General features: G+C 39.4%; 1 protein-coding gene across 6 annotated transcripts in view; it reads right to left on the reverse strand.

Annotated features, from left to right (window-relative positions):
- Positions 1–27,162, reverse strand: part of TTC39B (tetratricopeptide repeat domain 39B) — a 130,354-nt gene that overhangs the window by 85,900 nt on the left and 17,292 nt on the right. For 5 of the 6 annotated variants that reach the window (XR_012037992.1, XM_072841410.1, XM_072841406.1 and 2 more), the window contains exon 2: positions 6,672–6,706. The exons of the other annotated variant lie outside the window; for it this stretch is intronic. Coding sequence is in view for 4 of the 5 variants with exons in the window: in XM_072841410.1 (XP_072697511.1) it covers positions 6,672–6,706 (35 nt within the window). In the remaining variant the exon portion in view is untranslated. The remainder of the gene's footprint in view (positions 1–6,671; positions 6,707–27,162) is intronic. 6 annotated transcript variants of the gene reach the window in all.

Genomic DNA, 27,162 nt, shown 5'->3' on the forward strand with positions numbered 1-27,162 from the left:
ATGCTCGCTCTCTCTCTCTCTCCCAAATAAATAAATAAAATCTTAAAAAAAAAAAAAAGAAAGAAAGAAAGAAAGAAACGAAACAAAACTACTAAGTCACAATGATTCCAAGTGGTTAATCCAAGCTCTCCACTCAACAGAGGCCAGGGATCCTCTGTGACCTATCTTTACCGGCGTCCACAGATGTCTCAGGTCATTCCCATATACCTCAAACCCAAAGCCAGTGCCAGGCTCCTATCTCCTACCTCTTGTTTGGAACCCCTGAAACATTTCATTTATTCTTTGTGTGTCATATCACAGTGAATTTATAAACAGACTTTTTAAAAGATTATTTATTTATTTATTCATGAGAGACACCGAGAGAGAGGTAGAGACACAGGCAGAGGGAGAAGCAGGCTCCATGCAGGGACCCCGATGTGACTTGATCCCAGGAACCCAGAATCACACCCCGAGCCAAAAGAATATGCTTAACCGCTGAGCCACCCAGGCATCCCTTACAAACAGACTCTTTTTATACACACCACTATACTGTCAGAGATGGTAGTTGTGCAAAGAAGGATACTGGTCATCATAGAACCAAGAAGTCCATGCCAGCAAGGAACTGTTAAATCAGGAAGTAAGTCTCTAAGGCACCACTAGTCCTCTGTCAAATTTCTATAGATCATAGCATGGATCTAATTTACAGTCCCTCCCTAAGGTCATCTCCTCATACTGAGCAGGAAAGTTCTCAAACAATTTTAATTCTTTTTAAAGATTTTATTTATTTATTTATTCATTCATTCATTCATGAGACACAGAGAGAGGGGCAGAGACATAGGCAGAGGGAGAAGTGGGCCCCCTGAGGGGAGCCTGATGCGGGACTTGATCCCAGGACCCCAGGATCACACCCTGAGCCAAAGATAGATGCTCAACCACTGAGCCACCCAGGTGCCCCAAAGATTTTAATTTTTAAAAAGGACCTGTTCAATGTGCCACTAACAGTTAAAGAAAAAGTATCTTGGGCAGCCCCGGTGGCACAGTGGTTTAGCGCCGCCTGCAGCCTGGGTTGTGATCCTGGAGTTCCAGGATCGGGTCCCACATCGGGCTCCTTGCATGGAGCCTGCTTCTCCCTCTGCCTGAGTCTCTGCCTCTCTCTCTCTCTCTTTCTCTCTCTCTCTGTCTCCCATGAATAAATAAATAAAATCTTAAAAAAAAAAAAGAAAAAGTATCTTTTTTCCCCTTCAGTTCTAAATGGTAGAGATGTTCATATGATCTAGCAGTTTGCAAACCTAGCAACCTCCCAAAAATAGTCAGTTAAAATAACACAGTTTTACCACAAAGATTCAGAAGTAGGAAATATGTCTGCAGTGGTAAATCCATTAAGCAGAAAAGGAGAATGGGAAATAGTTTTTTTGTGGAAACAATTCAGGGCCTCCCTCATCTGTTAGCTTTTCATCTTTTCATTAGAAATTCAGGCAGAAATATTCACAGCAATAAATTAATCATCAGGTTGGCATGGGGACCATCTCTTGCAGCAGAGAAGTTGAAATATCCCTACCGGCACTAGAAACATTAAACCAAAATGCGTGGTTCAATCAGCATGAGGAAAAAGAGCTCTACTGAGCTTAGCACTAACCGGTCATGAAAGGAATGTCACAGTATCACAGATTTAAGAGGAAACAAGAGAAAAATACTGACAAGCTGAAATAAGGATAAACTAAAAGTTCACACAGAAAAATAATTCAATAATTGTTTACAACTAAATGTATTTGTAATCACAGGGAAAACAATTTGTTAAAAGAAAAAGATTGAATAGTGGATTACCTCTGCAATATTTTTAATTTCAAAAAGGGTCAGTAAACATAGGAGACCAAAGTATAGAAACACCACTCTCTGTGTTGAAGAAATAAAAGGAACCATCCAAATGAGGTTTCCCAGTGAATGAAGTGTATCCTATTAACTTTCAAAATATCATCTTAAAACATTTCTGGTTATTCTAAAATTTCCTTAACATATGTGACCCAAGTTTCTACTTTCTTAAATAGAATATATTAGATATCATTTAACCTTTTTCCAATGTCTCAGAGACAGAATTGTGAACATGATTTTCTCATGGGAGACTGAAGAGCAATCAAGGTTTGGGGGATGGGGGGAATAGGAAGGTAACCAATATTTACAGAGCACCTACTATGTGCTTTAGTCCCATTACCACATTTAAATTAAATTTCATTCTAACTTCCCAATAAATTTATGCAAGGATGAAGAAGCTGAGACTTGGAGAAATTAGTCCCAGGCCTCCTAGCCAGTAAATGGTGCAATGGGACTGAAGCTCAAGTTAGCCTGTCAAATCCATAGGCTGGTCTCTCCAGAAAGGAGCATCTAGATTGTGTACACCATGTGGCTGTGCTTTGGAATGCCATGACTGTATGTCACAATTACTTTCTTCCTTCACTGCCATTTTTGGACCTGACCTCTAAAGCTACCCCCTCACCATACCTTCCAGAACTCCAGCAAAATTAGGCCAAAAAGCAAAGTTTATTAGAATCCGGTCAAAACTAATCGTAGACACACTCTGGATGGAGGCCACTACTGCAGGTAAAGGGCAAAAGTTTTAGAGCATGAACTCTGATATCTACTTTGGCCACCTATTCTGGCTTTGAACTCTATTTCAAAGAGGTGAGGTTCTTTCTTAGGTGATATATCACTATAATGTATCTGGTGATATATTTACTATAATGTGTTACGACATATAAGAACATATACCAGAGACACTTTGGCAACACTGAAAAGGAAACAAAAACTGTTTAAGAGATAGTCTTGAGGGACACAAGAAATAATGCACACCAGAAATCTAAAAGAGCAAGATAAATTTTAGAATGGGTAAACCTTTGGGTTTGCTAACCTGAGCAGGACAGGGAAATAAAAATTAAAAGAAGAAAATGCTGGCAGATACATACAGCTGAAGAGAGGCTGAAAGAGGCAATTAATGGAAAATAAAATGTTAGATATTTACCAAGTAAGGTAGTGTTAAAAAAATTATTGTTTTAAGAATGAGAAAAATTATAACATACTTGACAGTAGAATAAAAAAGGCCAAGACATCATTCCACATTTTAAAAGTACACAAAATGTGTCTGATAGGAGGGAATCTAAAGTATCACCATCATAGGAGTCACTGTTGGATACTGTTCTTCTAAGAACCAGTCATACTAACATTGAAACACCTAAAACAGTTGACCAAAGAATAATTTTTATGCAAACAGACATACAGATGAAAGGAACAAACAGAAAGCCCAAAAACAGAGCACCATTAACTTTAATGAATTTATTACTTGATAAAGGGGGCATTATAAATTTTCCTTACTTCACAGACAGCAAATGGTGTTGGAATAGCAGACTAGCAATTTCAGGGTTGGTAGGAGATAGGGATCTAAATTAAATCCAGCTGAGTTAAGTTCAGGGGTTTTATGTTTGGTTGGTTTTTGTTTTGAGTTCAACTGTGCCCTTACTGATTTTCTGCCAACTGGATCTGTTCATTTCTGAGAAGTGCGTTGATGCCATCAAGTATGATAAGAGAGTCATCTATTAGTTTTTGCCTCGTACTCTGATGCACTCTTGTTAGACACATACACATTAAGAACTGCTATGTCGTCCTGGAGAATTGATCCTTCTATCGTTATTTAATGATAACTTTCCTTCTTTATCGCTGATAACTTTCCTCACTTTGAAGCCTGTTCTCCCTGAAATTAATATAGCTACTCCTGCTTTCTTTTGATTAGAGTTAGCATGGTATATTTTTCTCCATCCATTTACTTTTAATCTATATGTCTTTATATTTAATGTGAGTTTCTTATGGACAACATATGGTTAGGTCATGTTTTGTTTTGTTTTTTTGATCCATGCTGACAATCTCTGTCTTTTAATTGGTACATATAGACTGCTGATACTCAGTGATTATTAATATATAGTTGGATTAATATATACCATATTTATTACTGTTTTCTATTTGTTGCCTTTGTTCTTTGTTCCTATTTTTCTCTTCTACTCTCCTTCTGCCTTCTGTGATTTTAATTGAGTATTTTATATGATTTCATTTTCTCTCCTATTTTACATTATCAGTTATATTTTTCCCCTTTTTTTAGGGGTTGCCCTAGCATTTGCAATATCCATTTACAACTAATTCAAGTCCATTTCCAAATACTCTCTGCACTATCTTTGCAATAATCCTATAAATCTAAAACTTTTCCAAAATGAAGAGCTTATTTTTTTGTCCTAGTCACAATTAAGTTTTTTTTCTCTTTAAATTACAAAAACAAACATTCAACAATATAAACATTAAAACTTCTAGACAACACAAAAAAAGTATAACTAACATAAAGAAAAACAACAATTAGGGAAAATAGCTGAAGCAAACAAAAGATTACACTGTATAACTGTTTTAAAGTTTGTAAGTATGTAAGAGAAACAGTGAGTAGAAGTTAAGCATGTAAAAGAAGACTAGAATTTATATAAAAGGAACTGCAATGTGGTAAACAATGGTACTAAAGAAAAAATTTTTTAAATTAAGCAATTAGTTATTATTTGAGTAGCAAAACCATGTGGCAGGGGCACCTGGGTGGCTTAGTGGTAGGGGCACCTGGGTGGCTTGGCTCAGGTCATGATCCTGGGGCCTCAGGGTCCCGGGATTGAGTCCCAAATCGGGCTCCTTGTGGGAAGCCTGCTTCTCCCTCTGCCTATGATTCTGCCTCTCTCTCTGTGTCTCTCATGAATAAGTAAATTTAAAAACAAAAAAATAGTACCTAGTGATGCTATGCTTTATTTCACTTACATGCCACTTACTTACACGGGATTAGTAACCACATAAACTGATAAAACTCTTTTGAAAGTGCTACGGACTGAATTGTGTACCTGAGAATTCATGTGTGGTAGCCCTAACCTCCTCTGTGATGGTGCTTGGAAATGAGGCCCCTGGGAGATAATTAGGTTTAGATTAAGTCCTGAGAGTGGGAGTCCCATGACTGGATCTGGGCCTCTGTAAGAAGAGGCCCCATCTGTCTGTTGGTCTATCTGTCCGTCATGTGAAGACCTAAGAGAAGGCAGCCATCTATAAACCCGGAAGAGTGCTCTCACCAGAACCTGTCCATGCTGGCACCCTGATTTCAGACATCTAGCCTTTGGCTCTATGAGAAAATAAATTTCTATTGTTTAAGCTACTCAGTCTGTGGAACTTTGTTATGATCCAAGCTAATTCAGAAAGTGTAGAGGCTGCTTCAGATTCTCTTTCCCTCTCTCTCCGTCCCTCCCACTAATTCTCTCTCTCTCTCTTTTCTCTCTCAAATAAATAATCTTTTTTTAAAAGAGAAATATATCATATAAAGAGCAATAAAAATCTCCATCCTTTTTAATCCATTAATCCTACATCTGTGAAATTAATCTTTGGAGATAATTAAAAAATATGACAAATCTATATACATGAAAATACTCATTACTTAGTTTCAAGGTAACTGGTTAACAGTAAACTGGTTAACAACCTAAATGTCTAATAAAGGAGAAATAGATAATTGTGGTGTTCCACTTGATCTAATAGGATAGCATGTAAAATCAGTACAAAAACTATGTAGAGGAGGAAACAACAAATGTTGGAAAGGATGTGGAGAAAGGGGAACCCTCTTGCACTGTTGGTGGGAATGTGAACTGGTACAGCCACTCTGGAAAACTGTGTGGAGGTTCCTCAAAGAGTTAAAAATAGATCTGCCCTACGACCCAGAAATTGCACTGCTGGGGATTTACCCCAAAGATACAGATGCAGTGAAATGCCGGGACACCTGCACCCCGATGTTTATAGCAGCAATGTCCACAATAGCCAAACTATGGAAGGAGCCTCGGTGTCCACTGAAAGATGAATGGATAAAGAAGATGTGGTCTATGTATACAATGGAATATTACTCAGCCATTAGAAACAACAAATACCCACCATTTGCTTCAACGTGGATGGAACTGGAGGGTATTATGCTGAGTGAAATAAGTCAATCGGAGAAGGACAAACATTATATGGTCTCATTCATTTGGGGAATATAAAAAATAGTGAAAGGGAATAAAGGGGAAAGGAGAAAACGTGAGTGGGAAATATCAGAAAGGGAGACAAAACATGAGAGACTCCTAACTCTGGGAAATGAACAAGGAGTGGTAGAAAGAGAGGTGGGCGGGGGTGGGGGTGATTGGGTGACGGGCACTGAGGGGGGCACTTGATGGGATGAGCACTGAGTGTTATGCTATATGCTGGCAAATTGAACTCCAATAAAAAATAAAAAAAAAACTATGTAGACTTACAGGAAATGCTTGTTAATAAAATTAAACAAAAGCAAAATTCTGCAATATGAGATTACTCATGTAAAAACACATAAACAAGATGTAATAGGTTAGGTATAAACAATATCAAATTTGTTGGAAAACATTTCTTCTTTTATTTTAGTTTAATTAAGGTTGTAAGAAATAATACTCAAAAATATATTTGCTAGTAACTTTAGATACATCCTTTGCTTAAGCATCATCACAGCCTAATTCTTGAATTATAGAAAAGTGATTTCTTTCTGGCAGTATTCACAACTCTCAGAAAGTAAGAATGAAATATTTACACATTTCATATAAGAGAATCATTTTTATTTACTATATACTTTTTATGTTACTACTTACATAGAGATGCTTTCCAATGCATCTTCAAAGATGTCCTAGAGGGAAACAAAAAATACAATGAGTTTCTCAAGAATTAAGAACTCCAGATGTAGAGAAAATGAGTGTGTATACATATGTGCGGGGGTAAGGGTTAGGGGACAGTCTGGGTGTAGTAGATTCACTAAACTCTTACTAATGGACTGCCTTCCTGAGAAATCAAGCAAATGAATTTTAGTGAAGTTTATTTTTTTTAATAATTAAGACTGATAAATCTAGCAATCACACTGGGCTAATTTGAAAAGTGTGATTCTTTAATGGAATTATCTTTCACTCCTCAGTCTCATTCATCCATATACAGAATAAAACAACTGGATTTGCCCAATTTAGTCTTCTCTTGGTCCCTGGCCAAGTTAGCATTCTCTGGGACTTCATTTCACATCCAGCTCCACTAACCTCCTAGCTAGTCTTCCTGCCACCAACTTTCCCCCAGTTAAATAGTCCCATATAAGTCAGGCCTTTCCTTCGTGCCACTGGTCTGCCCGTTTAAAAGAAATAACAGGAAAAAAACCCAAGTGTGTGCACACACACGCACTCATATGTGTGCACTCTACACAGGCACCTCACACTGATGCATACTAACACACACTCATAAACTCACAGTCATACACACACATTCACAAATACACATCCATGCCCAAACTTACATACACACAAAGCTCCCCCATAACTGCAAAACTCAAATCCATGCTCCTCATTCATATATTTCGGACTCATCGTAACTTAGTCCAATTTTCAAAGCATCTTTCTCTCTACATGTGCCACCACCACCATACCCAAGCACAAGGACCTCACTGGTTTCCCCCACTCCTACACTTGACACCCTCCATCTGAGTCTTCACACAACAGCTGTATTCTTTTCTTTCCCTTCTTTCCATAAGTTTGTGCCATTCCACTGTCCTAGACCTCTTTACAAGCTTTCCATTGCACATACAATAAACCTGCGTTCCTTCCCATGATCTACAGAGAGCACTAACCAGCTGTACCACCCTCTGACCACCTCTCCATCCACCTGTACCCTAGCTCACTCCATTGGATGTGCATGTCTGTCTTTCTGTTCCTTGAACAAGCCAAACTCATCCCACACCTCTCTTCATCATTCCCTCCTTCCTAGAATGCTTTTTTGCTCAACTCTTCTAATGCATGGCTGACTTATTCTCATCCTTCCATTTCCAGCTCAGAAAGAGACTATCTCTAATAACCTCAATTAAAATTACTAAGAAGGGGGATCCCTGGGTGGCACAGCGGTTTAGCGCCTGCCTTTGGCCCAGGGCGCAATCCTGGAGACCCAGGATCGAATCCCACGTCGGGCTCCCGGTGCATGGAGCCTGCTTCTCCCTCTGCCTATGTCTCTGCCTCTCTCTCTCTCTCTCTCTCTGTCTCTCTGTGTGACTATCATAAATAAATAAAAATTTAAAAAAATAATAAAATAAAATAAAATAAAAATAAAAAAATAAAATTACTAAGAAGGGAATCCCTGGATGGCTCAGCGGTTTAGCACCTGCCTTTGGCCCAGGGCATGATCCTGGAGTCCCGGTATCGAGTCCCACATCAGGCTCCCTGCATGGAGCCTGCTTCTCCCTCTGCCTGTGTCTCTGCCTCTCTGTGTGTGTGTCTCTCATGAATAAATAAATAAAATATTTAAATAAAAAAATAAAATTACTAAGAATAGAAGTCTATAGTTTCTCATCATCTGATTTATTTCATTTATAAAATTTATAATCTATCTTGTTTACTTACTTGGTTACAGTCTGTCTCCATCAGGGCAGGTTCTTATTTATCATACCTACAGAAAAATCACTAAGGCTTGGCACAATAGTTGCTCAATAAATATGTGTTGCCTAATGAATGAGCAAATTGAGCTGAGGCTGTCAAGACACTGATTATATCGCATCATTTATAGCTATAATACAGAAATGAGGAAAGAGGGCTACAGAACTTTTCTTTCATATGACCATTGATACTGAACAATGTTTAGACTACATCAAGCTCTGTATTTAGGCAGGAAAGGGGAGAAATGTATAAACTGTAAGAAGAAACAACACTATAAGAAGTGCTAGAAGTTCAGACTTTGGGATCTAACCCATTAACCTACTACATTGGGAGGCAGGTAGAGTCAAGGGCAATTCAATTTTTTTGTTTAAGATTTTATTTATTTATTCATGAGGGACACAGAGAGAGAGAAGCAGAGACACAGGCAGAGGGAGAAGCAGGCTCCATACAGGGACCCTGATGTGGGACTCAATCCCGGGACTCCAGGATCACACCCTGGGCTGAAGGCAGGCACTAAACCGCTGAGCCACCCAGGGATCCCCAAGGGCAATTAAATCTTAATTGCAGGGCAGCCCCAGTGGCTCAGCAGTTTAGCGCTGCCTTCAGCCCAGGGTGTGATCCTGAAGGCCCGAGATCAAGTCCCACGTTGGGCTCCCTGATGGAGCCTGCTTCTCCCTCTGCCTATGTCTCTGCCTCTCTGTGTGTGTCTCTCATGAATAAATAAATAAAATCTTAAAAAAATAATAATAATAAAATAAAATAAATCTTAATTGCACTCTCCTGCAGCAAAAGTATAAGTTCATAAACCAACTAGTAGAAGAGAAATGAGCTAGTCCTAAAGCAAAAGTACCTAGGCCAAAAGTAAAAAGATGCTTCTCTGGCCTCTATTAAAAATGACCAATTAGAGGTACCTGGATGGCTTCGTCAGTTAAGCATCTGACTCTTAGTTTCTGCTCAGGTCATGATCTTATGGTTATAAGATCAAGCCCTGTGTCGGGCTCCGTGATCAGCTTAAGACTCTCTCTCCCTCTCCCTCTGCCTCTGCCTCTGCCCCACCTCCATGCATGCTCACACATCCTCTCCCTCTCTCAAATAAATTGATCTTTAAAAAAAAAAAAATTACAAATAGACTTTCTTTCCAAATCAAAACTCTGTTGAGGCTGTTGGTATCACAGATTTTGTCATTTTTTGTTGTTGCTGTTATTTTTAAAGATTTTATTTATTTACTCATGAGAGACACAGAGAGGCAGAGACATGGGCAGAGGGAGAAGCAGGCTCCCTGCAGGAAGCCTGATGTGGGACTCGATACCGGGACTCTGGGATCATGCCCTGGGCCAAAGGCAGACGCTCAACTGCTGAGCCACCCAGGCATCCCAGATTTTGTCATTTTGAATCACAGCACAATGTCTCACATGCCAGCATGCAGGTTATCTTGAAAGAGGCTGTGGATAAGGGAGTAAAATCTGCTCTCCAGGAACCCCAATCTGGCTGTGATCATCCACTTCCTATACAAGACATCAACTCACAGTCCCCCTGGCGCCACCATTAACCCTACCTGGGCTGACCTTTACCAACTAAGGGGAATGTAAAGATCATACCCTAGGAAGGCTACTGGGCATCACTCCCCTCCTTGCAAACCTCAAGCCAAAGCAAGGCACACTAGAGACACTGAAATACTTACTGAGTGCCCTTCAACAGGGATAACTTGGGAAGCCAGCTCTTAATTAAAAGGAGACAAGGCTTTTATTCTTTTTTTTTAAGATTTTATTTATTTATTCATGAGAGACACAGAGAGAGGCAGAGACATAGGCAGAGAAAGAAGCAGGCTCCCTGCAAAGAACCTGATGCAGGTCTCGATCCCAGAACCCCAGGGATCTGAGCCAAAGGCAGATGCTCAACTGCTGAGCCACCAAGGCATCCCAAGGCTTTTATTCTTTTTTTTTTTTAAGATTTTATTTATTTATTCATAGAGACAGAGAGAGAGAGAGGCAGAGGGAGAAGCAGGCTCCATGCAGGGAGCCTGATGTGGGACTCGATCCCGGGTCTCCAGGATCACACCCCAGGCTGCAGGCGGCGACAAACCGCTGCGCCCCCAGGGCTGCCCCCAAGGCTTTTATTCTTCAGCAAGAACTACTTCCTCAGAAAATAAAAAACTAAAGTATATCAAATAATCAAATAAGAAATCATCCTCACTTAGGTAATATCCTCCATTTTGTCATATGCAGAGAATTCTCTAAATAAGCATGCTGTACAACATGGTGACCATAGTTGACAATATTGCCTTGTATATCTGGAAGTTGCTGAGAGAGTAGATCTGAAAAGCTCTCACCACACACAGAGAAAAGTGTAACTATGTGAAGTGATGGATGTGTTAGCTAACCTTATTATGGGACTCATATTACAATATGTATGTATATCAAATCATTACATTGTACACATTAAACTGACACAATGCTAAATATTCATTACATCTCAAGATAGAGGCTAGGGAATTTTTTAATTAAAAAAAGAATATGAAAAGTCTTTTTTTTCCATTTAGGTGAAAATGAAAGTTGAATAGAATACCACCATTAGGAATGGAGAAAATGCACCAGAGTTCTAGGATATTATTCTAATAAACTAGAGATGAGAAAGAGAGGGATGGAAGGAGGGAGACATAGAGAGAGAACTTCATCTCTGAAGGCCAGACAAAAGGTGAAATTTTTTTCATTTGAAAAGAGGAAAGGCAGGGTACCTGGTGGCTCAGTCAGTTGAGTGTCTGTCTCTTGGTTTCAGGTGCAATTGTGATCTCAGAGTCATGGGATCGAGCCTGGCCCCAGGCTCTGCATCCATTGAGGAGTCTGCTTGAAATTCTCCCCCCTCCCTCTCCCTCGGCCTCTGCCTCCTCCCCCGTTCACATGCTCTCTCGCTCTCTTTCTAAAATGAATAAATGAATAAAATCTTAGGGAAAAAAAAGGAAAGGTAAAGAGAAGAACTAAGATTGATTGAGTACCTCTCATGTGCCAGGCATTTTACAAAAGTTATCTCACTTGTTCCTCCCAATTCACAGCAAGTAAATCCAGGTAAATCATACGTAATTACCTGACCCACATTACACAGCTGGTAAGTGAAGGAACTGGAATTCAATTTCAGATCTTTAACTCCCAGGTATTTTTTTTTTAATGTCAAAATTATCCGCAACTTGGAACTCAGGCAGTTGGGTGGCATATCTTCTCAAGGTCATATAGCAGCATTGTTGAACAACTTCTCCCAGGGATTATCTCATTCTCTAGGAGAATATCCTTGTGTTTGACTTTACTATTTACTTTCTGATTAGAGTGCAGACACTGTGAGGTTATATGTTAACTTCTAGATTTCTGAATGGCAGGAAAACCTTAATCTGGTTTTATCACTCTGTAGGACATTACCCAGTTTTACATATAACCTAGCAATCTTAATCTAACATTGTTTTTTAAACCTGTAAATACCCGGTTCCTCAAATACTCTTTGAATCAGTTTACCATCTCACTGGTTTCCACCACTGATGGTCAAATAAAACTTTGACATGTTCATTTTCTATCTTTATGGGAATTATATTTGTAATTTGTGGAAATTACACTTTGACATTAACAGTAATGACACACTCTCACCCTAAGTCTCTGTAAATACAGCTTCCCAATCTGTGGGAAAACTGTTATGGATTCCACCCAGGGGTAAGAAACACCAGCAGTCAGAGCCGTCTGCTCAGACCTCCCACAGCACATACACAAGGGCCAATGGCTTCCTTTTCCTTCTGTTTGTCTAGGTTCCCACACCCAGCTCAAGATCTATCCTCTTCCCGCCGCTGCCCTCAGGAGCTCCATTCCTCTGTGGATTCCCATCAAGACCCCTAGGTCTGGCACTAGATCCACAGCAGACTGCTAGTCAACAGCCTCCCACCCAGCACTAAGTATTCCCACATATAATTTCCATGGAGCATAACCAGCTTTCTCTACCTATGGTCTCTTTGCCTTCCACTCACTAACTTCCCAGTGCTTCTCCAGTGCTGGTTTTTATTTCCCCAGTGATCACCACAAACTGTTTCCCTTAAACTTCCCAGGCCTGGGTCCACAGAGGATCAACATGTGGACTTCAGTTGAAACACATACAGTCAGAGAAGCATCCAGAGTCCTTCCAGTTTAGTGACAGTAAGAGAGGGGATGTCTGGGTGGCTCAGCAGCTGGGTGTCTGTCTTTGGCTCAGGGTGTGATCCTGGGTCTGGGGATCGAGTCTCATATCGGGCTCCCTGTGAGGAGCCTGCTTCTCTCTGCCTGTGTCTCTGCCTCTCTCTCATGAATAAATAAATAAATCTTTTTTTAAAAAATGACAGTAAGAGAGAAAATATCATGCTGCTGACAAATATGACGTGCTCCTAGGAAAGTCCCTGTGTTTAGTTTCTTCCTGGAAGGCTGCTCCATTTGCCTCCACCACTCCCACGCTGATTTGAGCCACACTTGGCTCCTAATCATGCATTGCCTCAAAATGGCACCTGAGGGCAGCCCGGGTAGCTCAGTGGTTTAGCGACACCTTTGGCCCAGGGCGTGATCCTGGAGACCCAGGATTGAGTCCCATGTCGGGCTCCCTGCATGGGGCCTGCTTCTCCCTCTGCCTCTCTCTCTCTCTCCTCTCTGTGTTTCTCATGGATAAATAAATAAAATATTTAAAAAAAAATTTTTTTTAAATGGCACCTTTTTCCAGAGCCTATCTTGACTGCTTGGCTGGAGTCAAGGGCCATCATACTCCTTTTGAATCCACTTTATAACCCAGCATAGTACTTGCACTTCATAGACTCAGCAAATAGTCATCAGCTGACTGGCTGGTTGAGTACCCTTGTCTTGAGAGGCAAGGTCCTTACCTTGAGCGGTTTCATTTTGCAATTTAGCAAATGGGCTAACCCTGTATGTGAAAGATTCCCCAGAGGACCTTCTGGATGCAAGGGGGCACTCCAGGGCCTGCTCCTGCTGGGTGGGGAGCCTGAAACCCTGCCCCCTGCCCCCAGATGGATGGAAAACCCTGGTCATGGAAACAGAGAAGTGAGGAAGGGGGATAGGGGTATTGCATCAACTACTAAGGCTTTGTAAGCAATTTTCATCTTAATTTGTTAAATTCATCATATTCTGTGTGGCACAAATGCATGCAAGTGCACTTAAGTGATGGCAAATTCTTAGCAAATGTCTGTTAAAGAATCTTAAACAATGAAGATACCAATGATGAAAATGTTTACATTCTGTTTATCTCTAGTGGAGCACAACAAAGAATAAAGATGAAAAATATGCTATTACTAGTAGTAATTTTAATACTCTGAATGGAGCACCTGGGTGACTCAATCAATTAAGTATCTGACTCTTGATCTGGTCATGATCTCAGGGTCATGAGATCGAGCCCCACCTGGGCTCTACTGAGCATGAAGCCTGCTTGGGATCTTCTCTTTTCCTCTTCCTCTGTCCCTCCCCCCACCACAGGTGCACGCACACACTCTGTCTTAAATAAGTAAGTAAATAAATAATCTGTATTAACTTCCAAAGAGACCCAATGGATTTACAACTTTTTTAAGCCTCTCCATCTGAATTTTACTTCATTTTGCGGTAGGAAAAGGAGTAGTGGCAAATGTCACTCCAAGAAAAAGCAGGAAGAAACATGATGAAAATTAAAGCTAGATACCACAAATCCAAAAGGCTGATTTGGTTCACTTCTCTTGGACTCTTCTTTTCTCCCTTTACCTCCTCTTCCTCTTCTTCTTCCACTTCCTCCTCTGCCTCCATTTTTCCCCCTCTCTCATATGGATGATTTCCTGGGTCTGCTAGCTGATGCTACCTTGTTCTCATTGAATTGTTGTTCTTTAGGAAGAGATGACAAGGTGTGATGGGGGTCCTCAGTGAGAGACCTCTACCCCCACCCCATAGCTCCAGACCCTCTTTGCTGGAGCTTTCACCCAACATTCTATTCTACTTACCAATGAAGCTGTATGTTTGGTACCATGGACTCAAAGAACCCTAGAGCTGCCAAGAACTCTGACAAGTCAGATTCTATCCTGGCTCTGGGGCACATCTGGACCATTCCCAAGGACATGAGACATGAAGAGGATGCTGAAACCTCCCCCAAGACTAGGGCAGGGATTAATAGCCATAGATATTGGGGTCCTATGGACTGCAAACATTCCTCTGCATGACGTTCACCCCTGCTGAATCAAGATGCTCAAAACAGTTGTCAAACCACTATATTGCACATCTAATACAACACTGTATGTTAACTATGTTGGAATTAATATAAAATTTAATTAAAAAAAAAAAAAAAAAAGATGTTCAGGGCAGTCCAGGTGGCTCAGCGGTTTAGTGGCCTTCAGCCCAGGGCGTGATCCTAGACACCCAGGATCGAGTCCCGCGTTGGGTTCCCTGCATGGAGCCTGCTTCTCCCTCTGCCTGAGTCTCTGCCTCTCTCTCTCTCTCTCTGTCTCTAATGAATAAATAAATAAAAATCTTTAAAAAGAAAAAAAGATGTTCAAAATGGGAAACCAGAATGACATCTGTTATAGTTTATCATTATCATAGTGACATACTAGGAGAGTTTTTCAGATATTAGATGAAAATCTTTTCACACACAAAAAGAAAGAGCACGTTGCTAGTTAGAGTAATCATATGAAAAATACATAAATTTAAGTGACATCATTCCCCACTATAATGTCAACAAAGTACTGATTTTTCTAAATCAAGGTTAACTCATTTAAAATACATCTTAAGGTCATTTGGGTGGCTCAGTGGTTGAGCGTCTGCCTTTGGCTCAAGTCATGATCCTGGGTCCTGGGATCAAGTCCCACATTGGGCTCTCTGCAGGGAGTCTGCTTCTCCCTCTGCCTATGTCTCTGCCTTTCTCTGTGTGTCTCTCAAGAATAAGTAAATAAAATCTTTAAAAACATAAAACAAAATACATCTTTATTGTGTGGCCATGAAGTAATTTTCAGAGCAATGAACTTTTTTAAAATTATGTGCAGGGGATCCCTGGGTGGCTTAGCGGTTTAGCACCTACCTTCAGGCCAGGGCGTGATCCTGGAGTCCTGGGATCAGGTCCCATGTCAGGCTCCTTGCAGGGGGCCTGCTTCTCCCTATGCCTGTCTCTCCCTCCCTCTGTGTGTGTGTGTGTGTCTTATGAATAAATAAATAAAATCTTAAAAAAAAAATTATGTGCACCCTGGGTGCCTGGGTGGCTCAGTTGCTTAAGGGTCTGCCTTCAACTCAGGTCATGATCCCAGGGTCTTGGGATCGAGCCCCGGGTCAGGCTCCCTGCTCAGCAGGGCAAGATCTCTTTCTCCCTATGCCCTTCCCTCTGCTCATGTCCACTCTCTCTTCCTCTCAAATAAATAAACAGAATCTTAAATAAATAAATGTTTTTTAAAAATAAAATAAAATATATGCTCATCTCTCAGGAATAATTTTTCATTCTGCCCACACCTGCCACCCATTTCTCTGTAATCTCTTTGTCAAGCTCAAAGAGAAGCCCACAGCCTTCTGGAGCTAATTTAAACTCCCCAACTGGATCCCGAGGGTTTCTACCAGCTGTGTCTTATATGCAATGATACTTTTTTTTTTTTTTTTAATTTCACATTGTATGGAGCAGCAAGGCCCTGAAACTCTCTGAAGCCAAACATAGAGCCCAGCTTCAGCATCCCAGCTCCTGGGTATGAAAGGTGCAAACACCACTCCCACTCCCATTAGAGGATTAACATCAAAGCAAGTTCTCTGTGAAAACTTAACTGACCCACTGGGCTCTTAATCAAAGAGAAGGAAAGCAACCAGGGCCCATACACTAGACACTAATATTCCGAGTTCCTATCTGGTCTTTGCAGTGAAAAAAATGTGACTTTCCCAAAATTTAGAAAGATCAGACTACGAGCATAATTCTCAAATATAGCAGATAAAAAAGAAAAAAAATGATAGAGTTCATCTTCTGAACCTGCCCAAGTTTGTAAAACCTGATTTGGGGGGATACACAAAGTAAAAAACTGGAGGTTTTCAAACATTATTCAAAAATAGTTTTTTAGAGGCACCTGGCTGGCTCAGTTGGAAGAGCATACAACTCTTGATCTCAAGGTCATGAGTTTGAGCCCTACACTGGGTATAGAGATTACTTAAATAAACTTTTTTTTTAATCAAGGGTTTTTTTATTGTAATAATACAAACAATAATCAGCTGCCAGAAGAAAAAAAAATGTGCCCTAGAAGTTATTTTAAACACTCTTCACTTGAGATAGAAAATGTGAAAATTTCACATACTAAATATAGCATTAATATAGTTCTCTAGTTCCTCTCATGCCAGGAAAGTACTCCAATATTATCCCACAACTTCTGTCCTTTTTTTTTTTAAGTTTTACATTACCAAAAATCACACATCTGATAGTGAAAATTGGGGATACACAGTAACAGTTCTATAGGAAGGATTACTTTGAACATAAAAATAAATTAAGCACATTTTTACTAAGCAACCATTACATGTTGGTGAGTGAGGTTTTATTAAATGATTAACTCAAGCATTACAGTGGTAATGTAGTACATTTTCACCACAGTAGAGTAGAAAACACAAGTTCAGGCCTGGAAGTTATATTTAGACCTGCCTGGGTCAGAAACTCAGCCCTTTTAATCCTCCACTTCCCCACCTATAGAATGGGGATTCCAATCACCTCCCCAGATTATTGCAAGGATGCTAGCCAGATAATGCAGGTCAATAAGTCCGACTCAAAACAGAATCAAACACAATGCCATAGGACACTAAATGCTCAGCTATGGGACAAATCAGTGGACTCATAGAGACAGACCCAGGATTCCTCACGATTTCCTCCATAACTCTTTCACACTACAGATTCTTCATCCTGTTTCAGAAGAGAGACAAAAAACTACAATGGGAATATTTATAACAAATAGGTGCTCAAAAATGTTAACTGCCTTTACTTCTACCATCTTCAAATGCCCTTCACCTTGTATTCTTTAATAACCAGACCTTCCTATTCGGTGCTTTACCCAGCATGATAAACATAACTTACAGGCACAGAGCTCAGGACCTCAGCTCACTGGGAAGCAGAGTGACCTTGGCCAACAGTGTGACTTGAGCCAATAAAGTCAACCTCTCAGGGTTCAAGCCTCCTCATGAGTAAAGCAAAGAGGATGGCACAGATAACCACCCCTTATTCAACATCCTAAATTCTCTGAATTAAACAAAAATCTCACATCAATAAGGCAGCTATTTGTCCATTATACATGTTACAATAAAATCCCTCAGGGAAGGCTGGCATTCAGAGGAACCCTATCTAAAAGGAATGCTGTGCTTTTCAATGATTGAGCCAACTCAATGGCACTAACTTGATCCTCAAAAGCTAGTGAGTGTGTTAACTATCAAGCAAAGCAGCTTACACAATAATTCTCTGGAATTTCTGAGAACTTTAGCCAAGCACAGAGAAATCATGAGAATTAAGAAGAAACCACCAGATGTCACTCTCACAAAAAACAGCATTGCTTTAGTTTCTAACATAGATGAGTGTGATACAAAAAGAAGAGAGAAAGAAAGAAAGAAAGAAAGAAAGAAAGAAAGAAAGAGAAAGAAAGAAAAGAAAAGAAAAGAAAAGAAAAAAGAAAAGAAAGAAAGAAAAAGAAAGAAAGAAGTTAACTTTACAAAGGGGGAGAAGAATTTCCCTTTTTGCATTTCACTATAAATATGGAACTGAGCTACAGCTCTGCTATGCTCAGGTGAGCACTTACAGATTTTATTTATTTATTTGAGAAAGAGAGGGGTAAGGAGAAGGAGAAAGAATCTGAAGTGACTACACACTGAGCACAGAGCTTGGGGCTGGGACTGGGAGATCATGCCCAGAACAGAAAGCAAAAGTAGGATGCTTAACCAACTGAGTCACCCAGGTGCCCCTAAAGTGAGCATTTAAAAGGAAAATTGTGTATAGTCAAAATTAACATTGAACAAATCCATAAATTACCATTATTTAATAGAGTACACATGGCTTTGGATATAATCTCATAGAGGAATGGTTAGGTGACAAATATAGTATGTGCATAGTGATATATGGTATGTAATTAAGAGTACATATGCAAAACATTTTTTACTATTGTGTGTTACTGAATTTAACACAAATGACTAAATTAGGGGTGCCTGGGTGCCTCAATTAAGCATCTGCCTTAAATTCAGGTCATGACCTCAAGGTCCTGGGATCCAGCCTGGGCATTGGGCTCCCTGCTCAGCAGAGTCTGCTTCTCCCTCTTCCTCTTCCCTTCCCTTTGCCCTTCCCCACCCCCACTCATGCATGTTCTCTCTCTCAAATAAATAAAATCTTTAAAAATAAATAAATGACAGAATTATTTTACTCACCTCAGCTACATAGTCCTCAGCTACTATTTTTCTAGTTGTAAAATGAACCTTGCTAATCACTTACCATCTCAAATACTCCAGTCCTCTGGTGCCAACCCCACCTAATCTATTATAAACAATAATATCTAGGACATACCATTTTTGCAAAGGAATAATTTTACACAAAATGAACAAACAGCAACAAACAGAACCAACAGGCTGAGTTCTAACATTTTAAACTACCCAATTTTGAAACCATCACAAGTAGAGGTATTTTAAAATTAAAAGGAACATAGTTTGTTGCCTTTTCTTATGAATAAACTATTGTAAAGGCTATTTAACAACATCCAGACACTATACTGGACTCTTGGATGCTTATTTCTAATTGATAGACAATTATAAAAAGTGAGATTCTCACCTCTGCTACTACTATGTTCTGATAATAATAGTGATGGTAACACCTCTGAGTCCCAATCCTTAGCATGTATTAACTCATTTAATTTTCATAATGACCCTATGAAATAAGACTATTATTATGTACAAATTAGAAACTAAGACTCAGAGATTTAATTAGCATATCTAGGATCCTATAGCTGAGCCTCAGTTTCTCCATCTGTACAATTGCTTTAATACTACTTAATTTATAGCATTGAGGGGTTTACCCAAGATAATGTATTTAATGCACCTAGCACAGTGTTGGCATAGTAGACACTAATAAACAATTTTTTCTGTTATCATTGAAGTGTTCCTATAGCCATTCCTATAGTGCAGCCTAGGGATGAGCAAAACAAAACCTCTTGCATCATCTTGCTGGACCCTCAAATTTTTCAACTATTACAGAAAAATGACAGAGTTAGCATTCCCTTTGGTCACTCTGTTACAAAGTAAATGACCTAAAAATAGACCACAGAATCTTGCTACTTAGTGCTCAGAAGAGGCAGTTCCTGTAGAGTACAGCTTCAAAGAAGACCCCAAACTGAGAAAACCCAAAAGTCAAGAGAGATGAAGAAGGAAGACTTGAGTTCAAGTGTGTTCAAATCCCAGTTTCACCACTCACTAGCTCTGTGATCTGCGGTGAACTACTGTTCTTCTCTGTTCTTGTTTCCCATCTCACTGGGTTGTCCATGGATTAAATGACACAGTGAAAAGCACGTAGAACAAATAATGAGTACAAAACATTAGCTTTTACCCTATTATTGTTGGGACTTATATCTCCTAAAGGCACTGGTGAGTGGTACTGTGTGCTACAGCCTGGACAGCTGGGGAGTGAACAAGGCACAACACTTGGCACTAAGTGGCCTGGTTCTGCCTCCCTCTGGCTGACATGTCCTGGTGTCCCCAAATAGATCAGTCCACCACAGCAAACCCATGCACCAAATCCAGCCTGCTGGCTGTTTTTGTAAATAAAGTTTTATTGGAACACTACCACACTCAATCATTTATTTACATATTGCCTATGGCTGTTTTCCTTATACAACCACATAGTGGAGTGGTTGCAAATGAGACCATATGATCTACAAAGCTGAAAATACTTACTCTCTGGCCTTTTACCAAAAAAGCTTGCCTATACTTACACAAATGGATAAATTTTCTTCCCTACTGCAATGGATGTTTTGAGGATAGAGTAAGAAATAGATGTGAAAAATCTATAAAATATAAGGATTATTTACCAAAAGCCCAGAGTCTTCAAGCTTTAAATTCAAGAGGGAAATAATGCTAAGAACATGGGCTGTAGAGTCCCACCATCATCTCTATCACTTATATATGTGGCCATGCGGAAGTTACTTAGAGTCTCTGATATTGGGCAGCTGGGTGGCTCAGTGGTTTAGCACGCCTTCAGCCCAGGGTGGGATCCTGGAGACCCGGGATCAAGTCCCACGTCGGGCTCCCTGCATGGAGCCTGCTTCTCCCTCTGCCTGTGTCTCTGCCTCTTTCTCTCTCTCTGTGTGTCTCTCATGAATAAATAAATAAAACTTTAAAAAAAAAAAAAGAGTCTCTGATATTCATATTCATCATTGTAAAATGGGAATGGCAACAATATCAAACTTCTGGGGCTGAAAGAAGTACCCAAGATGTATGTAAGGTTTAGCTTGCTGTCTGGTCTATAAGTACTCAATAATGTCACCTCTTATTAAATTATTACTTTTGTTGTTAACACTGCAGGGAAAAGTTATGTGTCCAAATACTGGACCACCCGGATAGTACCTTCCCTCTCAGGGTATCTACTCTCATGAAAATTAAAGCTGCTAAGCAAAGATGTTGCAGACAGTAATCTGTTCTTTTGGGTTATTCTAAGGGAAAAAAGGCTAAGACTCCAACATACTCATTTCTCTCAAGACTAAATTCTCCTCAGGGGCGCCTGGTGGTTCAGTTGGTTAAGTGTCTGATTCCTGATTTTGGCTCAGGTCATGATTTCAGGGTCACAGGATGGACCTCCAGGCTGGGTGGAGCCTGCCTGGGATTCTCTCTCTCCTTCTCCCTCTGCCTCTCCCCTGCTCGCATTCTCTTGTGCTCTCTCTCTCTCTCTCTCTCTCTCTCAAAAAAAAAAAAAGAAGAAGAAGAAGAAATTCTCCTTCCCTCTCACCATTTCCCTCTCAACATCAAGAAATTTTCAGCAAGAAGCTGAATGCCTACCTACATATTCAATGCAGATAAATAAACTTTATACTGTAAGACAATAACTGTATCAATCCCATCACAAGTGAAATGCTGACATGTTGGTTTCTAATAAGAAGCAGTTAAATATGGAAACTTACTCAAAACTAGCAGAAAGAAGAGGCTGCCACAAGGGATTAGGATAGTAGATCATATAATTAGTATCTTGAATATGCACTATACATCAAAAAAAATTTAAGAATTTAACATTCAAAAAAAAAAAAAAGAATTTAACATTACTTAGAGAATCCAGAAGTGGACCCTCAACTTTATGGCCAACTAATATTCGACAAAGGAGGAAAGACTATCCACTGGAAAAAAGACAGTCTCAAAAAAAAAAAAAAGTCTCTTCAATAAATGGTGCTGGGAAAATTGAACAGCTATGTGCAGAAGAATGAAACTGGACCATTCTCTTACACCATACACAAAGATAAACTCAAAATGGATGAAAGATCTAACTGTGAGACAAGATTCCATCAAAATTCTAGAAGATAACACAGGCAACACCCTTTTTGAACTTGGCCACAGTAACTTCTTGCAAGATACATCTATGAAGGCAGGAGAAACAAAAGCAAAAATGAACTATTGGGACTTCATCAAGATACAAAGCTTTTGCACAGCAAAAGAAACAGTCAACAAAACTAAAAGACAACCTACAGAATGGGAGAAGGTATTTGCAAATGACCTATCAGATAAAGGGCTAGTATCCAAGATCTATAAAGAACTGATTAAACTCAACAGCAAAGAAACAAACAATCCAATCATGAAATGGGCAAAAGACAAGAACAGAAATCTCAAAGAGGAAGACATAGACATGGCCAACAAGCACATAAGAAAATGCTCAGCATCACTTGCCATCAGGGAAATACAAATCAAAACCACCATGAGATAACTCACACCAGTGAGAATGGGGAAAATTAACAAGGCAGGAAACAACAGATGTTGGAGAAGATGTGGAGAAAGGGGAACCCTCTTGCACTGTTGGTGGGAATGGGATATGGTGCAGCCACTCTGGAAAACTGTGTGGAGGTTCCTCAAAGAGTTAAAAATAGATCTGCCCTACGACCCAGCAATTGCACTGCTGGGGATTTACCCCAAAGATACAGATGCAGTGAAACGCTGGGACACCTGCACCCCGATGTTTCTAGCAGCAATGTCCACAATAGCCAAACTGTGGAAGGAGCCTCATTGTCCATCAAAAGATGAATGGATAAAGAAGATATGGTCTATGTATACAATGGAATATTACTCAGCCATTAGAAACAACAAATACCCACCATTTGCTTCGACGTGGATGGAACTGGAGTGAAATAAGTCAGTCAGAGAAGGACAAACATTATATGGTCTCATTCATTTGGGGAATATAAAAAATAGTGAGAGAATAAAGGGGAAAGGAGAAAAAATGAGTGGGAAATATCAGAAAGGGAGACAGAACATGAGAGTCTCCTAACTCTGGGAAACGAACAAGGGGTGGTAGAAAGGGAGGTAGGCAGGAGGTGGGGGTGACTGTGTGACAGGCACTGAGGGGGGCACTTGATGGGATGAGCACTGCGTGTTATGCTATATGTTGGCAAATTGAACTCCAATTAAAAATAAATTTAAAAATAAATAAAAAATAAAATCTAGTTTATCTGAAAAAAAAAGAATTTAACATTCTTTAAAAAAATTAAAATTCTAAACATGTAAAAGACAAATACTAAAAATCTGGTAAAACTAATGCATTAAAAAGAATTTGAGGGACGCCTGGGTGGCTCAGTGGTTGAGCATCTGCCTTTGGCTCAGATCGTGATCCCAGAGTCCTGGGATCCACTCCTGCATCAGGCTCCCCGCAAGGAGCTTGCTTCTACTTTTGCCTATGTCTCTGCCTCTGTCTCTCTCATGAATAAATAAATACATAAATAATCTTCAAAAAAGGAATTTGAAATAACTGCAAAGGAGTGCCAGGGAGCAGATGCATTTGAGGCTGATGTAAATGCTCAAGATCTCAATTATAGTGGTGGTTAAATGGGTATACACAATTAAGAAATTTAACCTGTACATTTAATATGGATGCATTTTAGTGCATGCGGATTATACCTCCATAGAGTATTTTTTTTTTAATTTGGGAAGGAGCACCTGGGTGTCTCAATGACTGAGTATCTGCCTTCAGCTCAGGTTTTAATCTCAGGGTCCTGGGTTCGAGTCCCACATCGGGCTCCTCGCAGGGAGCCTGCTTCTCCCTCTGCCTATGCCTCTGTCTCTCTGTGTATCTCTCATGAATAAATAAATAAAATATTTTAAAAAAGAATTTGGGAAAAAGCTAATATAAAAAAACTTCCATATGAAGAGTTAAAAATGTGGATGCCAATATCATAAGGATATCATCATAATAATGGTATCAGTTCCACAATACTTTTAACATGCCAGGCACCTTTGCATATGTTAACCCATTTGTTCTTCTTAGCAACCCTCTGAAATGGCTTAGTATTATCTCCACTTTACAAATGATGAAACTGGGACATAGAAGGTTTAAATAAGTCTCCCAAGGTCACAAAGCATCTAAGTGACAGAACTGGAATTTGAACCCACAAAGCTCAATTTCGGAATCTGTGACTTTTATTCACTGCCATTAAAGCCTTTAAAACTGCCTTTGACAAACAGATTTTGTAGATTCAACAAACTGAGCTATTTGACAAAATGACCCTCATCAAACGAGACCAAAGCTTTGGAGATACAACTTCTCCCACCAGACAGCTCACTTGCAAACTTAGGTACAGGGTATCTCAGCTCTGAGTTCCTTTCAGGCCTCAGCCACAGGTTCCCCAAGGCATTTCCATAGCACCAAAGGCAGCTGCACCAAAAACTACTACTTGAAAGAATAAAGAAACAAATGAGTAGATCCAGGAATGCACAAAGGCATTTGATTACACCTCAGGCATCTGTAGATACAAACTTTGTTCAACAGCTCTGCACAAGTGTGTACACATACACACTGGTTACTTAAGTCAATGAAAAGATTATTCTGATTAGTAAGCTATAAAACTGTTATCGAGGGGATCCCTGGGTGGCTCAGCGGTTAAGCGCCTGCCTTCAGCCAGGGCATGATCCTGGAGTCCCGGGATCAAGTCCCATGTCAGCATGGAGCCTGCTTCTCCTTCTGTGTCTCTGCATGGAGCCTGCTTCTCCCTCTGTGTCTCTGCCTCTCTCTCTCCGTGTCTCTCATGAATAAATAAATAAAATCTTAAAAAAAAAAAACTGTAATTGAACACATCAAATCTCTGTCACTACGAGAGTCTATAAAGTATTTGGCATGTTTATACACCTAGCATTATGCTTTGTCTTTTAATATATTGCCTCACATAAAACAGATAGCATTTCTCTAAGAGTGTAATTATCATCCTAGAGCAAATAAATGGTTTACACACAGGCCTATCTGACTCCATAGCCTGAGCTCCTATCCATCATGCCAAGAAACCTGATAAGTAGTTCTAAAGTTATCTGAAAGGAAAATGGGACTTTCCTTGCCAAATTAAAGCTGTAGAATTGGCACGGGAATGTATGTATGTATCAATAGAACACAATAAAGTATATAAATACAAATTCCTGTACATACAGGAATTTACTTTATGATTCAGTTAAATTTTTCAACTGGAAAACAAAGAATAAATTATTTAATAAATGATGCCAAGGAAATTGATTAATCTGTTGGGACAAAAATAAAATTAAACCCATACACAAATTTCCATATAGATTAAATATACGCACATGCACACACACAGAAGAGATGAGCGTATAGAGAATATTTTTTTAATAATCTTGAAATAGGAACAATCCTCCTAAGACAAAACCCAGAAATGATAAAGAAAAGAGTGAAAGATTTGCCTACATGAAATTTTTAAGCTTCCAGGGCAAGTATATGGCTAGGAGAAAATATTTAAGGCAACTTTACCAGACAAAAAATTACTTTCCATTTGAAATAAAGAACTCTTACAGGGCAATAAGAGACAGTCAAAAAGCTCAATAAAAGATGTGAAAATACAGTTCACTGAAGAAGAAACCCAATAGCCAAAAACTCAGAAATACGTTATCTAAAAATGGGTGCCTGGGTGACCCAGATACTTAAGTGTCTAACTTTTAACTTCAGCTCAGGTCTTGATTTCAGAGTCATGAGTTCAAGCCCTGTGCTAGGTGCCATGCTGGGTGTGGAGTTTACTTTAAAATTAAAAATGCACCTAAAAAATAAATAAATAAATAAAAATAAAAATAAAAAAAATGCACCTAAAAAGTAGTATTATTTTGTCAACATGACTGACAAAAATGTACAAGATTGATAATATCCACACTTGGCAGAGACGCTGGAAAGTGAACATATAACTTTGCTATGGTCTGTTTAGAACTTTGCTATGGGGTCTGCTATGGTCAGCCTTACAGGATCTATTTTTAAAATTAATGCATATACATTGACACAGCAATACTACTTCTAGGATTCTATGCTATTACAATATTCTTAAACCTGCACCAGGGTCCATCTGTTATGGAGCATATTACATTGGGAAAAAATTAGAAACTACCTAAATGATCTTCTACACAAAAAAAGTAAATAAATAATGGTACAGTAACATTACTCAATTTCCTCCAGTCATTATATAAAGAATAAAGCAAACAGTGGAAATATCGGTAAAATATATTAAAGGAAAAGCCTAACCCCAGTAAAGGTGTATAGTATATATTTATAAAAACTCTTAATGTTGATTTCTTCTGAGAAGGAAAAAGGAAGGAGTGGTAAAGGGAAAGATCATGTTTTGACCTCACCATCATTTAGATCTTTTATAACAATGCTTTTATGTATTATTTGTATAATGTGAAAATGAACAATTGGAACAAAATAAAAAAAGGTTAAAATACTTCTTCAAGATAAGCAGATTAAACACACCTAGAAAAGACTCTTGAACAATAAAGTAACATATTTCAGCTGAATTTGTTTTATAACCCAGTTGCTTCCATGCCCAGGATAAGTAAACAGCACTTCCAGTGCCTAGATAACTTTTTTAAAAAACCTTTTTATTTAGAAATAATTTTAAACTTTTTTTTTTATAAATTTTTATTTATATATGATAGTCTCACAGAGAGAGAGAGAGAGAGGCAGAGAGAGAAGCAGGCTCCATGCACCGGGAGCCCGACGTGGGATTCGATCCCGGGTCTTCCAGGATCGCGCCCTGGGCCAAAGGCAGGCGCCAAAGCGCTGCGCCACCCAGGGATCCCGAATTTTAAACTTAAAAAAGCTACCAGAATAAGAATAGTAAAAAGAACACCTGTGTGCCATTTATACAGATTCGTCTATTATCAACACTTTGCCTGTTTGCTTTATAGTTTGCTCTCCCCTCCCACCTCCCTTCTCCTTCTTTTCTACTTACTACTATTTTTTCTGAACCATTTGAGAGTAAATTACAAATATCGTGGCCCCTTGCCTGTAAATACTTTCGTATGTATTTCCTAAAAATAAGGTAGTCTCTTATGTAACCACCATACAGTTATCCACTTCAATAAATTTAACTACCTGAAACTACTGTCCAGATTCCAATTTTGTCAATTGACCCAACAATTTTCCTTTTTGGCACTTTTCCCTTACAATACAGGGTCTATCAAGCTGTCATGTTTTCTTTACCCCTTTTAATCTGGAATATTCTCAC

Source organism: Canis lupus, chromosome 10 (assembly GCF_048164855.1).
Source record: "Canis lupus baileyi chromosome 10, mCanLup2.hap1, whole genome shotgun sequence".
NCBI lineage: Eukaryota > Metazoa > Chordata > Mammalia > Carnivora > Canidae > Canis > Canis lupus.